Source organism: Abramis brama (genome assembly GCF_963993115.1).
Source record: "Abramis brama genome assembly, chromosome: 7".
Taxonomy (NCBI): Eukaryota; Metazoa; Chordata; class Actinopteri; order Cypriniformes; family Leuciscidae; genus Abramis; species Abramis brama.
The window spans coordinates 34,777,868-34,796,150 of NC_139969.1; the positions used below are offsets into that span (position 1 = coordinate 34,777,868).

The 18,283-nt window shown below is 38.0% G+C and overlaps 1 protein-coding gene across 2 annotated transcripts in view; it reads right to left on the bottom strand.

Moving 5' to 3' along the window:
• The window catches only part of rock1 (Rho-associated, coiled-coil containing protein kinase 1), a 79,292-nt gene that overhangs the window by 25,622 nt on the left and 35,387 nt on the right, over positions 1-18,283 (bottom strand). For both annotated transcript variants that reach the window (XM_084119701.1, XM_084119700.1), the window contains exons 3-16: positions 17,180-17,280; positions 14,499-14,636; positions 13,273-13,448; positions 13,094-13,178; positions 11,642-11,786; positions 9,691-9,829; positions 9,460-9,551; positions 7,108-7,267; positions 6,956-7,019; positions 6,758-6,846; positions 5,043-5,091; positions 4,775-4,910; positions 2,769-2,848; positions 1,848-2,094 (exon numbers count right to left, since the gene is read on the bottom strand). In XM_084119701.1, coding sequence (XP_083975827.1) covers positions 1,848-2,094; positions 2,769-2,848; positions 4,775-4,910; positions 5,043-5,091; positions 6,758-6,846; positions 6,956-7,019; positions 7,108-7,267; positions 9,460-9,551; positions 9,691-9,829; positions 11,642-11,786; positions 13,094-13,178; positions 13,273-13,448; positions 14,499-14,636; positions 17,180-17,280 — 1,701 coding nt within the window. The remainder of the gene's footprint in view (positions 1-1,847; positions 2,095-2,768; positions 2,849-4,774; positions 4,911-5,042; positions 5,092-6,757; positions 6,847-6,955; positions 7,020-7,107; positions 7,268-9,459; positions 9,552-9,690; positions 9,830-11,641; positions 11,787-13,093; positions 13,179-13,272; positions 13,449-14,498; positions 14,637-17,179; positions 17,281-18,283) is intronic.

An 18,283-nucleotide genomic window follows, 5' to 3' on the forward strand; every position in this document is an offset into this window, starting at 1 on the left:
GACCTTTACTTTTTCACATTGTTTTGTTGCAGCCTTTTGCTAAAATGCTTCAAATCATTTTTTTCCACGTCAAACTACACCCCATAATTACACAAAAAAAGTGATAACTTTGTTAATTTATTAAAAAGAAAAAACTGAAATATCACCGATATAAGTATTTAGATCCTTTGCTATGACGTTTGAAATTTAGCTCAGGTGAATCCAATTTCTCTTTGAGATGTTTCTACACGTTGATTGGAATAAATCGGTGGAAAATTCAATTAGTCGATTTGTGTGGAATGCATCAATTCGTCGCGCTGTTTATGTTCCCCAATGAATGATGCATGCTGAAAATCAGCCGTTATTACAAAAATATCTGGCTGATCTAAAGTGTAAGTGGAAATGTTTTAAATCGAGTGGCTTCAGCTGTTTGATCATGCAGTTGAATGAACATATTCAAGCAGGCACTTTAGATTATTCAATTAAAACAAAAAAAAAAACTCTTAAAACTACATTCCGTGACACAACAACAGTGGTATTTGTAAAATGATGGTGTTTGCTCGTCTGCCATGACACTCGCTGTGAGAGAAATGCTGCAAGCGGAGAGAATGCTACAAACAGTGATATGGTTCCTGTGGTGATACTGAATTTTTTTTCTGTAATTAATTGTGATATCGCACATTCAGGTTTTTAATATATTTTTATATTGTAAAATACAGTGCACCAAAATGGATTCAATTCATTATTTTCCTCAATATTCTACAAACATTACCCCATAATGACAATGAGAAAGAAGTTTGTTTGAAAACTTTGCAAATTTATTAAAAACATCCCCACAGCATGATGCTGCCACCACCAGGCTTCACTGTAGGGATGGTATTGGCTAGGTGATGAGCGGCGCCTGGTTTCCTCCAGACATGACGCTTGCCATTCAGGTCAAATAGTTCTATCTTTGTTTCATCAGACCAGAGAATTTTGTTTCTCATGGTCTGCGAGTCCTTCAGGAGGCTTTTGGCAAACTCCAGGGAGGCTGTCATGTGCCTTTTACCGAGGAGGGGCTTCCGTCTGGCCACTCGACCATACAGGCCTGATTGGTGGAGTGCCGCAGAGATGGTTGTTCTTCTGGAAGATTCTCCTCTCTCCACAGAGAAACGCTGGAGCTCTGTCAGAGTGACCATCGGGTTCTTGGCCTCCTCCCTGACTAAGGCCCTTCTCCCCCGAAAGCGGCCAGCTCTAGGAAGAGTCCTGGTGGTTCCAAACTTCTTCCATGTACGGATGATGGAGGCCACTGTGCTCATTGGGACCTTCAATGCTGCAGACATTTTTCTGTACCCTTACCCAGATCTGTGCCTCGATACAATCCTGTCTCGGAGGTCTACAGACAATTCCTGGGACTTCATGGCTTGGTTTGTGCTCTGACATTCACTGTCAACTGTGGGACCTTATATAGACAGGTGTGTGCCTTTCCAAATCATGTCTTCAACTGAATTTACCACAGGTATTTCAGGGATGATCAGTGGAAACAGGATGCACCTGAGCTCAATTTCAAATGTCATGGCAAAGGCTGTGAATACTGTGATTTTTTTAGTTTTTTAATTTTAATAAATTTGCAAAGATTTCAAACAAACTTCTTTCACGTTGTCATTATGGGGTATTGTTTGTAGAATTTTGAGGAAAATAATGAATTGAATCCATTTTGGAATAAGGCTGTATCATAACAAATTGTGGAAAAAGTGAAGCGCTGTAAATACCTTCCGGATGCACTGTATACACAATATATATATATTGTGTTAATATAATCTGCCTGTGTCCTCATCTGTGGTCTATGTTGATGTAGTCAAATGAGGGAAAGCGTGAGCCGCTCTCACCTTGCAGTTCTCTGATCTCCTCTGAGCCCTGGCTGCAGGAGCGTCTCTCGGTGTCCAGCGTGGTCTGCAGTTGCAGAAGCTCTTTCTCCAGCTGCTGTTTGACACTCTCTGCAGCGCGACACTTCTCCTGCAGCTCACGGTTCACTCCCTCCAGCTGGCTCATGGACTTCCCCATCTCCGTGTGGCTCTTCCTCAAACGCACCACCGTGTCCGACTCAGCCCGCAGGAGGTCGTTGGCTTCCCCCAGCTGTGTGAGATGATGTTTCTTAATTATCATGTGGTGTAAACACCTTTCGAAGAACCCCAGAGCCACACTTGTTGGATGATTTTTTGAGGAAATCATCCCACAAATGACTTCCAAAACAATTACACAATACCATAACAAAAGCTATTGGAACACTTTCCCTTTAACTATTTAAATATATGAAAATAAAAATACATAAATTAAATACAATTAGTAAGTCAATTATTAATGCTAATAATAATTATAAGTTAATAATACATTGAAGCATTAGCATGTAGCCTTCAAACACTGCTTTAAAAAGAATCACATTGTCAGTAATAGAAGAAAGTCAACTCTAAAGGCTTGAAGCTACTAAATGTCTTTGTTTTCTTTTTCTTCTCAGTGTTGCGGCAACAGGATTATAAGTCTGCATTTACACGACACAGATTTATCCTGACACTTTGTTGGTAATCTTTATTGTCAATCGTCGCAATTTGGGGAGCGGGGCTCAACGCTAAATAGTTTTTCTACTGCCCTGGTGAGGCCAGTGGTTCCCATTTTTACTTGCCCTAAAAACATATTCACTGGCCCAATCCCAAAAAAACAGGAGGGTTATTAAAACCAAAAACAGTTATTGTTAAAAGTTATATATTTATATTAATATATTTAAATTTGAGAAGTGTTCTTGATAAGCTTACTTGGTTCTGTAGCTGGGCGATCTTGTCATTGTTTTGACTCATTTTCCTCAAGTCTTCCAGTTGCTCCTTCAAAGTAGACACTAGAGAAAAGGAAATTGGATTTAATACTGGGCGGGGGAATGCTTCATCTTTCCTTATAACATGTTAACAGAGCAATGAAATGTGTATTATACGGACCTATATGGCGCTTGGGTGAATTATATTCATGTTAGGGCTATTGTCCTGTTTCCATTAGCTAATTTACAGACTGTCATAGTCAAAGATCAGACAAATAACTGCTCTTTGCTGGATGTGGTTTTCCACAGAACATTTAATGACCTGCAGTGCTCAACTCAAAAGCCTGTTTAAGGCTGAGCAAATATGCCATGAAAATGTAAACATTTTCCAATGATAGAGGTTCTGCCATGGGGTAAACTCCAGAAAGCAGGGTTAATGTACCTTCATCTAAACCCAAAGCTCTCAAGTCAATTCACATTTATTTCTATAGCACTTTCTATAGCACTTCAGATTGCTTCAAAAGCAGCTTCAATTTCAGCTGAACAGCTCTACAGAAGAAAAGTGAGTTCATGATGAAAACCCAAAGACATTGCCAACAAATTGCTGAATATAAGGCATTTTTCAATACCAAGAACGCCAAGTACGACTGAGCAGTACGTCTCCTGAAGACAGGAGGATGCAAGGACTTTAGTATGGTGCCATTTCAAAATGTCACTCCCCGTAAAACGTTCACTCCCCTGCTTCTGATTGGTTTCAGTGGAGCTGCTGCCTGCCGGCCCCTATCTCTAAAGCCCACGCCTAATCCTCACCCTCATAGGAAGAAGCAGAAGAGTCATAGGCCTTTTATCAATACGCGTCCTCAAGAACACAAGTGCAGAGAATGCATTAAAGTGCTCAGATGTGTTCTTGATATCGAGAATGCATCGAGTGCAGAGTTGAGAGAATCGAACCGAAAACACCAGAAATCAGCACAGGCGGACGATGAACAGAAGCCTGTAAGCTTTAAACTTCTCTTGTTCTCACTCAAGAGATTTCTGCTGAAAGCTCGCAAATACCCGGTGGCTTGTGAAAGTCTGCAGTACTTTTTAATTGGCATATTTAAAACAATGTTAATGTTACACAAATACTCATGTAAAATAAGATATCCAATAATAACAATAAGGTAAATAAGTAAATATTTTATTAGGTTATGACATCTGCGATGTTATGTTTTATTTATTGTGCTTTGGATGGTACTGTCCCACTGCCTAAAATGTGCTGAACGATCCTCGTGTCCTTCCGAATTCGTTCTTTCAAGGTAGCTGGGCAAGACCAGTCTTCGAAGAGCGCAAGTCCGTTCTTTACATTGAGAAACTTATCTTGGAAACTATGATTACCTTTCACTGTATACATATTTATAACAAAATGAAATGAAATGAAAAAAACACAACCTTGCCTCTTTTGGGTTTTATTTTTAAACTATTAAAAAAAAGGAACGGAGCAAAAACACATCCAGGGATTTGAACTGTATTTGGCTAGAAGTGAACTCTGAATTGGAACAGTACTCGGGCAGAGACTGATGAGGTTTCACAAGTATAGACAAGAATGCATATTGAGAAATGGATCAAGATCACCATAGGAAAAGGATGGTAAAAGAAGCGCGCCATACATTCACTAGTTATGCAATCCTTTTTTTATATATATAGTTTTTTCTTTTTCTTCTTTCACCATGTCATACTTTATTGACAATGTTTGATGTTTTGAAACAATGTTTTTTTTTTTATTACTGTGAAAAAGAATATATTTGTAGGGTTATAATATAAGTTTGAAGCTAAATAAAAAAAATAAAAAATCTGTGCTAGCAAAGATAATATGGCTCTAAGTCTTTTTTTAAATATATAGCTGTTTTACTTCCACATTCGTGGTAAGGTGAGATGTATTTCTTTTATTTCATTTTTTTTGTATTATAGAAATACATTATAACACTTTGGAGATTAGAAAATTAGAATGCGACCCCGACGACTCCTCACCCTCATTCTCCAGATTTCTTCGTTTTTCAGCCTCCTGGTCAGCCTTCCTTTGCTGTTCTGTTGCTCGGTGCTGGATCATGATCTTGTCTTTCTCCAGTGAAGACATGTTAGCCTCCACACTCTTCCTTAGGTTACTCTGAAACACGTATATATTTCACCAGATATAGTTAAATTTAACTTGAATTATCTATTGGAGCTTTGCATACAAAATGCATATCCTCTGTATTCATTCAGATACATGCTTTAGAGATTAAATCATTTCACTCACCTCCTCATCTAACTCTTTCATTATCTTGTCTAGCTTTGTATTGGATGCCCTGAGGGGGAAACGAATCAAAGAACAGATTTCAGACGCCTGATTTTTGAATTTAACTTTAGGTTTGGATATAGGAATGAGGAGATTAAATTGGGGAAAGATGGATTTATTGTTGGGGATAGATGGATCTTCACATGGCTGGTTGAGAGTTTGATTTGAGATTGAAGATGGTGATTTGGGATAGGTAGATGATGTATTGTGGCTGGATGGACAGGGTTCCCACACCTTGGTTAACTTCAAATTCAAGGACCTTTTCAAGGACTTTCCAGGTCCAATACCCTCAAATTCAAGGTCTTAATGTGGGGACACGTTTCAAGTGAGAGAAAGGTTACATCGTGTTACCTTGTTAATACATTGTTACAGTTTTGTGCGAGTGAACGTCATGGCAACGTACAACAAAAAGTACCTCACGTGGGAAACACTTAATGTAAAGCGTAAATGCGCTTAACTAGCGTAAATCAAGCAAGCTAGTATGCATAGGCCACAAAGTGTTGGCGAAATAACACATTAGCGGACCGGAGGGAATACTATGGAATTTTCTTTTAGAAAACTTCTTGCACAAAATGAATTCAAGCACTTTCAAGGACCTGTATCTATGTATGTTTATTTTCTAAAACTTTCCAGGGCCTTGACATTTTTTTTTTTCCAGATTCACAAACTTTCAAGGATTTCAAAGACCCGTGGGAACCCTGGATGGATGAAGTGTTTGGTTTGGTTGGATGTATGATGGATAGATGAGGCGTTTGATTGGTTTGGATCGGGTGTTTGGTTGTAGGTGGATGGATGAAGTGTTTGGTTTGTTTGGATCGGGTGTTTGGTTGTAGGTGGATGGATGAAGTGTTTGGTTTGTTTGGATCGGGTGTTTGGTTGTAGGTGGATGGATGAAGTGTTTGGTTTGTTTGGATCGGGTGTTTGGTTGTAGGTGGATGGATGAAGTGTTTGGTTTGTTTGGATCGGGTGTTTGGTTGTAGGTGGATGGATGAAGTGTTTGGTTTGTTTGGATCGGGTGTTTGGTTGTAGGTGGATGGATGAAGTGTTTGGTTTGTTTGGATCGGGTGTTTGGTTCTGGATGGATGGATGATGGATGGATAAAGTGTTTGGTTTGTCTGTATTGGGTGTTTGGTTTGGGATGGATGAATAAGGTATTTGATTGTTTTGGATGGGGTGTTTGGTTCTGGATGGATGAATGGATGGATTAGGTGTTTTATTTGTTTTGGATAGGGTGTTTGGTTCTGGATGGATGAATGGATTAGGTGTTTTATTTGTTTTGGAAAGGGTGTTTGGTTCTGGATGGATGATGAGATGTTTGATTGGTCTGGATGAGGTGTTTGGTTTTGGGTGGATGGATGGATGAAATGTTTGATTGGTCTGGATGAGGTGTTTGGTTTTGGGTGGATGGATGGATAAGGTGTTTTATTTGTTTGGATATGGTGTTTGGTTCTGGGTGGATGTAAGGTGTTTGGTTCTGGGTGGATGGATGGATGGATGAGGTGTTTAATTAGTTTTGGATAGATGGATGAGGAGTTTGGTTCTGGATGGATGGATGAGGTGTTTGGGAGGTTTTGAATGGCTGCGTGGTGTGGATGAGGTGTTAGATTGGTTTAGATGGACAGATGAATGGTTGAAAAAGGTTATTTGGGTGGATGGGCAAGCAGACAGATAATCACCTGCACTTCTGCTCCATCTCGTCTCTCAGCTGCATCTCACTGTGAAGTTTTTCTTCTAGCTGATAAATTCTCTTCTGAAGATTCTCCAACTGAGAGATCAGAGAGAAACAATCAATCATCCTCACAGTTTAAGACAAAGATTCACTATTATAGTGCTATAAACTCTTTAATTTAAAGTCTCTGTTTAGAGGTTCTTACGTGACTCTTATCTTCCTTTGTTGAGCTGCGTTTGTCACTCTTTATAGTTGATTCCCGAGGAAACCTGATAGGGAGTAAATAATCATTTTTTTCTCACTTTTACCAATATAACACAAACACCTGGGATCTAAGCACTGACTGCCTGTACTCACTGGTTATTGCTGTAGTAGGTGAAACCCACGAACGGAAGCTGGTTGCCTACGAACGCTTTAGGAATGGGGAATGTCTCCTCCTCCCCTCGATCTTCCTCAATGTCGTCGAAGTTGCTTGTGTCTACGTCACTGCTTAACTCCGGCACCACTGGAGCAGCCGCTACATGCAACAATAAAGTAGTACATTTTAATGAGAACAAACAAAGAATGCTACAAATGCAAAAAGTAATGTCTGATGAAAGGAAGGTACAATTTCAGTACAGTTGTCCTTGGTATATTTGTGTCTCTACTCAGAATCAGATGGACAGCATGCCCAAAATTACAGCAAAATTACAAAAAGAAAAAAATATAACTGAAAACTGGTGAATACAATTCCAATGGAGTAAATGTGGCCAGGACACCGGGGTTACACACCTACACTTTTACGAGAAGTGCCATGGGATTTTTAATGACCACAGAGAGTCAGGACCTCGGTTTAACGTCTCATCTGAAGGACGGTGCTTTCTCACAATAGTCACATCCATGAGACGAACCATCATTCCCAAACCTACAGCTCAAGTTTGATGTAAATCACTCAATCCATGCAGAATATTTCAGACACTCCAATAGGATTTCTTTTGTAATTTTTTCTGACTCAGTTAGACAATTGTGGGTGGAGTTAGTGTAAATAGCCTCTGCCAACAAGCCAGGCTATTTGCACTTGGTGTGAACAGATACTATTGAATCTTAATATAGAGAAGAACACTAGACAATACGCAATGGATTCTACTGCACACGTGTTTATATTTTCTTAAGGAAATGTGAGTGTTTGCCATGGACTTATTATGCAATTGCTTAAAGGTTCCCAGTGGGTTTTAGTGCATTGCTGTGTTGTTGCTAGGGTGTTTTGGGTGGTTGCATTGTAACTCAAGTCAAAGGAGCTTACCCCCAAACTTCAGTGATTTTTGTGGCCAGATTTACTAACAGCTAACAGATTACTAACAGATTTACCAGCGCAAACCCTTTTTTGGCGTTAAAAAACTACTGTCAGGATTTACTAAAGACAAAAATTAGTGCTGAAAAGGCACGGACAGGGTTATTTTTGTGGCTGACCTTATTGCATATGCATTTGTAAGAGTTTCTCTTTCAGATGCAAAATTTATGGGTGGAGAGTATATAAATTAATGATGCAAGGTAATTTACTAAGGTCTGCGCTAGTCAATTCACTGATATTTGCACCATTATTTACCGCCCCAAAAAGCATGTCTTAGGGGACGTTTACACGACAACGAAATGCTTAAAACAGAGAAGTTTTTCCTTTGAGTTTTCCGCATACATACGACACCATTGTCAAAACGATCCTCATTCACACGGATCCACGAAAATGAATAAAAACGTTGTATTTGCTGCCAGGCCATTAGACGGCGATTAAACACTATAGACTGAACACGTAATGTGCATGTGCAAGACGTCATCGTCTTCAGAGATTCACGTTTTTGCTGTTTAAATGGAGACTGTTTTCAAAAACTTGCACTTTGAAACCCGTTTTCAAAAGTTCGCGTTTTCAGGCACCCAAAACGCCGGTGTCGTGTAAACGAACAACAAAAATGCATAAAAAGTTTGACGTTTATAGTTGAAAATGGTGTCAGGTAAAACAGCCCCTTAAACCAGATGCTATTTTGCACTGCTCTTGGTAGATTGCACTGGCCAATATGGAAATGATCCATTAAATGTTCTTTCATTTGCGTGTCGTCAGTAGATCACGCGCAGAACTTTCCACTCCCATCGGCACTTTTATTGGATTGCGTTCCCACGCTAATTTGCCTTGTTTAGTAAATCTGACCCTTGGTGTCTAGATCACGTCAAACTCTGCTCCTGTCCAGCAGAATGCATCTCCAACCAGCTCCAAAACACCTGCCTGGACGTTTCTAGTAATCCTGAAAGCTGGTTCAGGTGTTTTTATTTAGGGTTGGAGCTGAACTGGACAGTGGCCCTCAAGGAACTGAGTTTGACACCCCTGGCCTAGATGATTCATTTTTTTTTTGAAAAAGTGCATTTGAAAAAGGAAACTCTCTCACTGAAGAGCTCAACTCAGCCCTCATGTTCTTTCAACCTGTGTGCATTTCTTTTTCTGTGGAAAATGAAAGATGATATTTTAAAATGTCTTAAAATTATTATTTTTTTGGTCCATATAATTAAAGTCACTGGGGTCCAGTGTTGTTTTGGGGTCCAGTGTTGTTTTGGACCCCAGTGTCTTTCATACCGTAGTATATACAGTAGATGGTTTCAAAGATAAAACACAAGAATCAAAAAGGTCAGAATTTTGAAAAGATGACTAAGCTGGCAGATCTGAGGTTCAGAAACTCAACTCACTGTCTCTGATGTTCTCCCATGCCCACTGGTCGTTCTTGAAAAAACCGTGTCGCTTGATTTCATCGACTCCATTGCGTCCTAACCGCACTTCCCTAGTGAGAGATGAGATGAGATTAGCACAGTGTATTTTGAGTTAACATGCTTTCGTTCAATCCCAGATATGCAACTGATCGGTGCTGAACACATACTATATATTATTTGTAGTTTTAAAAGTATTTTTTGTATGCAAACCTGTCGGTGAGGAAAGCACAGATGAGGTTTTTTGCATCCTTTGAGATGTCGCTGTCCTCGGGGAAGGTCAGGGCATTCTTGTGATTCATGATCTTGCTGTAGGTGCCCACCAGAGAGTCAGCATAGAATGGCGTGTCACCTGAGGATACATTGAACAACACATAACACTTATTCTTCTGAATGCTTCCTCTATCCCAATCTTTGTGATCCCTCCATCTGTTGGGAAGTCTCGCATTCTTAGGAATGTGTCTTCGTCTTTCGAGTTTAGTTTCACCTGGAGCTAAAATGAACGAACAGCTACTCTTGTGCTTCTGCCAAGACCTTCCCTCTTGATGAAGGGATCTATGCTCAGAAGTGTACATTTATGCATTTGGCAGACGCTTTTATCCAAAGCGACTTACATTACATTTCAAGGTACACATTTACATTCTTATCAGAATGTTGTCTATTAAAAGTGTAGCTTTTAATAGACAACTTCTATGGTAATTTGCAACATGAGGATTCTAAACAAAGCAGTTTGAAATGTGACGAGATAAAAAGACTGCGCCACAAAATAATACGAATAATAAGAGAACATGTGTTTCTAATGAGCTGTCCTTGCACAAACACCATGTACTCTGATTCACCAACAAATGGCTTATAACCTGGTTATTTAATCAAATCACACAAGTTACCGGTTCATACATAAATCAAGAAAAGAACACTCCTTTTAAAATCACTTAAGCGGTCCATCACTTCTGCGAAAAGTCTAGTTATAATAACTGAAGCTGACTACACTACACAATGAATCTCTTGTTTTCATCGAGTTTGCACTTTATTGATTATAATGAGAGGTCGCTGAGCTCAAACTCGAATGAAACTGTTCTGAGCAGCAGATTCTGAATAACTTAAACACCTCTGATTGGCCATTATGTTTAGGCGTTCAAAACCACAAGGTAAACATTAACCTTTAATGCTCTTCAAAGAGCAAACTCAAATATACTCTGGAACTAAATACGAAAACTAAAATTAGTTAATGTTTGTGGGGCTGTGAAACGATTAATCACATCCAAAATAAAAGTTTGTTTACACATAATAAATGTGTGTGTACCGTGTATAATTATTTTGTATCTATAAATACACACACATGCATGTACATATTTAAGAATTTTTTTATTTATATATAAAATATTTAAATTTATATATAACACAATTTATATATAAATATATATATACAGTATATACATGCAAATATTTCTTATATATATTTTTTTAATTAAATGTACACTATGTAACTTTTGACCTTCTAGCGGTTAAAAAGCAAAACTGCATGTATTTTGTGGAAGAATATTGTTTTGGTTGTGCTTTGGCTCCGCGGGACTGTGCGGATGAATATGACCCTTCACTTTAGATACAGTTTTACAATGAACTCTGTTTGAGAGCTACACATGGCACTTTATCTGTTCAATAAAACACCTTACTCACCACTAAAATACAACATCACATCTCGCCATCTACGAAAAGCCAAGCCAATGTTGATTCTTGTTTTATTACGAACTCTGTCGTGTTCTCATTTTGCAATATTGACATTTAGCATATAAATCCATGTATGGGAAACGGACTACCACTTTAATGCAAATCAAACCAACTTTTCGTAACAGAGGAATCATCTATAATACGGTGTAGTGCAGTGTCGTCAAACGCAAGCACATGACATTTACTATGCTGCTTGAATTTGTTCTGAATAACAAACATATTCACATAAGCTAAATTTGCTCCTGTGAATATGAATTATTTTACCTAAAGTATTTTTCTTAGATTACCGACTGACTGCAACCGTCAAATCTAACCCAATGGCACAGAAAGGTTGACTAGCACTCATGAAAAATAAACGTTCGCCTGATAACCTGTGGGCAAAAGCTGCAAATGCATGCAAGCTTTTTTGCAAATGCGAGACTGATGCTAAACTCACCAACGAGCATCTCATAGAGGAAGACTCCCACAGACCACCAGTCACACTCTCGGCCATAGTAGCCGTCTCCTCCCTGCGACTTCAGTACCTCTGGAGAAATATAGTCTGGAGTTCCTACTGCTGTGTCACATCGTACCATCCCATCCTGAGAGGAGGAAAACAACAGAATATAGTCTGCGGCAGAACTCAAACAACAGTGCTTTGTAGGAATGGTTCAGGATGTCATTCACCAACTGACTTGTTCATTTTTGAGGTTGAATAGCTTTAGATGTAGATATTTTTTAGATTATTGTTTTGATTTAAATATTTTTTAGTAATGGTGCTTTAAAGGTATAAGAGATTGTGTGGATTGCTGTAAACAACATTCACTGCTCTGTGAGACAGACAGCTGCCATATCATCCAGTACAGAGGATAATTTACATTTTTTTAAATGTTTATATATAGTTGTATTGATAACTATGATGGTGGGTTATTCTTGGGTCATACCCAAGTAGAGAAGCTAAAGAAAATGTTTAATTAATGATGAATCATATGATGAATTATTCTTACTTCGTCTGTATGTCAAATGCAGATTCCTGAACACAGCACCCGACTTTATAACTGTCTAGTGAAGTTATAAATGTGAATAGTTTTGTTTTCCCTGTAAGCAATTGTTGTATTTCAATTGTTAAATGTCTTAATTTCCATTGAACATCAAGTATGGGGTTATAATTGATGTCATTTTCCCCAATAAGATTCGGACACAGTTTAATTTACAATATATCAGGTGAAATTCTATCATACAGTAGTGGCAAGAAGTGATGTCCGGCATAGGAAAATTAACATCTTCAAACTTTATTTAAATATTATTAAAAATTAGTTAAAGATATGAACATGCAAACACAAGAGAGAATCAACAAAATATTAATGTACTGTACAGTACTGTGCTAAAGTACAATCAGATGCTTCACAAAAACATTTGTTTTTAGACGATTATTTATATATATGAAATAAATATTATTAGGTAAAACTTTACAATAAGATTCCATTTGTTAACATTAGTTAGCAGCATGGACTAACAATTGAATACACTTTTAAAGCATTTATTAATCTTAATTAATGTTAATTTTTACATTTACTACTACATTATTAAAATCAAAAGTTGTATCTGTTAATATTATTAATGGACTTGAGCTGACATGAACTAACAATGAACAGCTGTATTTTTATTATCCAATGTTACCAAAGACTAACAAATACCATAACAAATGTAATGCTCATTGTAGTTAATGTTAGGTAATGCATTATCCTACGTTAAGTAACGGGAACTTATTGTAAAGTGTTACCGTTTATTACACAACAATATGGTTATCAGATCTAGGAAAGGATTAGGAATTCTACACTAAGCACACACACACACACACGTGACAATGACTTTTATGAAAATGTGTAGTTTCGCACGTCTCTAGTACCTTGTTCATTTTCATGCAGGTCCCAAAGTCTGCCAGCTTCAAGTGGCCTGCCTTGTCTAGCAACATGTTGTCAGGCTTCACGTCCCTAAGACGAATGTTAACACACGCATATTGGTTATCTTCAAAATTTCAAGCAAGCAAGCACACCAGAAAAGTGCAGTTTAATGTGTGTGTGAGACCTGTGAATGAAGCCCATGGAGTGGATGCCGTCCAGTGCCAGCACAACCTCAGCAGTGTAGAACCGTGCCCACTTCTCAGGCACGTCATAGTTGCTCATCAGGTTGACCAGGTCTCCGCCTGGCATATACTCCATCACCATGTAGAGGTAGCGGTTGTCTTGGAATGCATAAAACAGCTGGATGACATAAAAAAGAAAAAAATTATATACATCATATATTAATAAACATCTCAACTGTTTATGTTCACTTAAGACACATCTGACTGTTTACAAGGATACTTCCCAATATGGGCATTTTTAAGCGCAAGACGACGTGAAAGAGTTCAGTATTCACGCGTATTCTGCAGACACAGATTTCTGATGTTTATGCACAGAGAACGTCCCACACAGCGAGTACTTGAGCTCTCTTTCTCGTCTTCTTACGCTTGAATATTTCATGTGGCGAGGCTTAAACTTTCGTGACGATGCATTACTGGCCCATCAACTGTCCCGAGAGTCGTTCACGTTTGTTCGTGTTCTCACAACATTGCATTGCTAGAATTCATAAAAACATAACCGACCAACTGGCGAATAGGGCTGTCAAAATGGCTGAAAAGCTAAATTCAAATTTCTTTGAAGAAAGTATTGTTTTTGAAGAAGTATTGTTCATTCTTAGTTCTTGTTAACTAAGGTAGTTAATGTTAACTAATGAACCTTATTGTAAAGTGTTATCACAATATGTTCTAAGAAAGCATTAAAAAATAAACTTGATCAATGGCAACAAAAACAATAAGCTTTATGCCGAGGGTCACATGAACAAACAGGAAAACAGCTCTCATCGTATCCGCTCGTCGGAGAAAGTGTTAGCAGACATAAGAACTGAAGGTGATATCTATGCACTTTTATGCTAATCAGCTAACCTAGCTAGCTATTTTTATTGTTGCTTAAATAACCAAATTTTAATTGGGAGAAGAAAAAAACTTTTAGATAACAATCTGCATCTGCGATGGACATCGGTTATGGCTCCGTCATTCGTAGCTGCTTTGAAGGCATCTTGAGCAAAACGTTATATTTAACGAAGCGCATACAAAAGGCCTGAGGTTTGTTGCACATAACCTGAATGTAATGTATTCAGTTTTTAAATCTGTTTTTATATTAACTAGAGAGCAACTAGACATCCATCCACATTCAAGACAAATCACACAGCTGATTATGATTAATAAACATAATTAATCAATGGATTCATACCTGTACTACCCAATTACTGTTGGCAAAGGCCATAATATCTCTCTCTTCCCAGAAGAAAGCAGAGTCCGACCTCTTGATCATCTCAAACTTGCTGAGCAGCTTCATGGCGTACACTTTCCTCGTGGCTTTGTGCCTAACCTACAGAACAGGAAGACAGGGAACATGAATAGAGCTTGTTATTTACTTTACCTTCACTATGACACACTAAGAAAACAATATAGAAAATAACACTCACATGCCTTCAACTGTATTCACACTGACGGAAAGTTAAAAATGTAAAGCAAAAACAAACTGCACATGTAGAAGTGCTGAGCAGTGTGACCAAAAATCGAGATTCTAGCATTCCCACTGTATTTTATTCCTTTCATTGACTGGGCATTTACTTATAGTTGCTTATTTCTGTCAGCAATGGTGCACAAAGTACTACACAAATACAGTAAAGAACACACAGCTTCCCTCATAAAATATTACTCCTGTAAAAGTACTTATTTTCATTTTACTTGAGCACAAGTATAAAAGTACTTTATATGTAATGTACTTAAGTATTAAAAGTAAAAAATACTGACAGATGAACCGTGATTATTTACACTAGTAAATTAGTGCAGACAATTTGCAAAAGACAATCTGCAAAAAAGCAAGTTTGATTTTATTAGCAAAACCTAAAAAAATAAATAAAAAAAATCGAAATATTAAGCTTAATATACTAAAATATACATTTAAGATACTCAAGTTATTCAAGTGTACAAACAAGTAGGGCTGTGAAATGATTAATCGCATCCAAACTAAAGTTTGTGTTTAAATAATATACGTGTGTGTACGGTGTATAACTAATTTGCATATATATATATATATATATATATATATATACACACACATATATATAAATAATTATACACAGCTCACACACACATATTATCTGAACACAAACTTTGATTTTGGATGCCGTTTCACAGCCCTACAAAGTATAAAGAATATACCATATTGTATTTTAAAAAATGTTTGGGAACCACAGCTACCAGTGAGATGTCGTATGGGGCAAAATGTGTTAACAAAAGTGCTATACTGTTTTATACTGTATAATTTGACATTTGCGGGATCTGAGCACTTTTCATTCAAGAATGGTTGTCTTCATGTCCTCAGTCAGCTGCGAGTCATTTTCTCCCACAGCAAGAACGGTTTCATTGAAGAGATGGAGCTCTGGTTTGAGGTACGAGACACTAACACCAGTGTTCACCAGACAAGGCATCAGTGAGCTCCTGAAGTGTCCTCAACACCTTGTTCACGGCCTCCAGTAAATTCATGTCCTGCCAGCTTTCAACACCTGACTTATTTGATGTACTGTAGCGACTAAGCATCTCCCAGCTGTTGTTAACAGACTGTTATGCTAGCTGACTGGCTAGCAATACCCAACATGCCATTTGGCGGTGTAATTCTGCGAATGTACACTTTTTATAATAAGCTAAACGCTACACTTGCTCAGCATTTCTCATGTAAACTTTCTTTACTGTAATGTACACTGTGTAATCATAATCATATATTTATGTGCTTCATGTTTCATGTTTAGTGTTCTGCACATGTCAGAACATGGATGTTTATGTTGAATCTTTGTCATCAGAAGACCGAGGTATATGATCACGCATGTACATCATAGTAATAAGTCCTGGAAGACAGGCGATAGAAACTGATGATGATTCTTTCTAAAGAAATATGAAGCAATGCACACTTTTGGGCTAAATGCCCCAATGCTTTTTTGTGTTCACAAAAAAATATATCAATATCTATCAATTGGTTTAGCATGTTGACAACTGTCACTGTAATAGTTTTATCATAAATAGAACTCATAAAAAGTCCAAAATCATTCTAATGATAGACAGTTTGTCAAGATGAAATAAGAAAGCCATGGTACAAGCTCTTCATGATGAACAGCGTCACGTAGTTTCAGCTATGGTAGTATATAAAAAATACATATAATATGTGGAATTAAAACTGGCACAATATATAAATGTAAAAAAACAACAACTGAGAGGTAGTTTTTGGTAAAAAGTTGTAACAAAAAAAATGTATGTAATTCTAGGTAATGGTATATACAGTATGACAGCATTAAAACTAACCAGTAATGGCAGTGACAAGGCCGATATATCAGCCGATATTACGCCTTTTTTAAATATCCGCTTTTCTGTTTGGCCGATGTATTGGAAGTGGGACTTTTATTTTGCCGGCGCTGAGAATGTGTGTGGCGGTCAGTCCGTGTGAATTCAGCGCTGACAGGAGAGTTCAGCTTCACTGGAGACACTTTAAACCCTTGATTTTAAACTATGCAGCGCTATATCCAGTTGCCCACTGTGTCGTATTTATGTCATTATCACTGTGTGCTATAAGTAAAATTAGTGTTACCTTGTCTTTATTTAAAAAAAAAAAGGATTCCCAGTGTGCACAAACTTACCACATTACTGAGTGCTCTATTAGTTACTTTTTATTCATATTTTTTCAAACAATTTCTTCATTTGTGAAAAACACTGGAATATAGAATCAAGAAGTTGCCATCCAAAGTAAGTGTTTAGTTTAGAGATTCTTTTTTTAAAGATTAATTTAAAAAAATATATATCGGCTTCATATCGGTCATCCTGCCCTCTAAGATATCGGCATACAGCATAAAAGACGACAATACGCGATACACTTACCAGTTGTACTTCTCCAAATGCCCCTCTTCCTATGACCTTTACCACTTCATAGTCCTCTGCTCTCATCCGCAGCTCCCGAATCTTGCTGATGGTGTCCTTATCTAGAAACAAACACACATATGCACAATATAACCCAGAGCTACAAGAGGCCATCAAGGGGCCAATTTTATAAAGCGCTTTGGAGATTCATATTTTGTGAATAAAGTGATAAATTATGTTTTTTGCACAAACAAAGCATTCGTGTCGCTTCATAAAATTGAGGTTAAACCACTGGAGTCACATGGATGGAGAGACAGAAAGCTCTCAGATTTCATCAAAACGTTCTTCATTTGTGATCGAAGATGAATGAAAGTCTTACGGGTTTGGAACGACATGAGGGTGAGAAATGAATGACAGAATTTTCATTTTTGAGTGAACTAACCCTTTCATGCTACACCTTTCTGTTTGCTTTCTGTTTTTCATCACAAGGCCGTATCATTTCTGTGCTTCAGTCGAGCAAATCACTGTCCTAAAAGCTGGATTAACTGATCGCAGCGCACTCTCTCAGTGTTTGCACACAGCATCGGCTGCCAGCTGGTCCAGCTCGACGCCGAATGGCACGTTTCGCCACAAGGGTTGTTCGGCACAATGGTGGAAAAGCAGCCAGAGTGAGTTCTTATAAAGTCCTGTAGATCTCCCCCTCCACTCTGATAAACCATTTTATCATATGCACTTCTGGCTGTGCCTTTAGACAAGCATCTGCATATTGTTAAGAATCCATTAACAAGAGAGAGAGTGGAATTAGACAACCTCGCTGTAGGAGGAAGTGGAAAGGAATCCATTTAGGTGAGTTTGTGTAGCACTGAGGGCCCTAAAGGCTTTATCTGACACAACAGCTCTGCTTCCCTAGGGGACAGATAACATTCAGACACATTTAGTCATCGCAGAGCGAGACACATTTGGCACAAGTATGCATGGACGGGGCAGAGGGGCATCCAACAGATTTAAAAATACAGCAGAGAAACAATATGATTTGAATCATATTCATTCAATTTAATGATTCGTACAAGTTTGAAAACGTTAGAACAAATAGGGCAATTGCACACTTGCATGTGTGGCTCATTA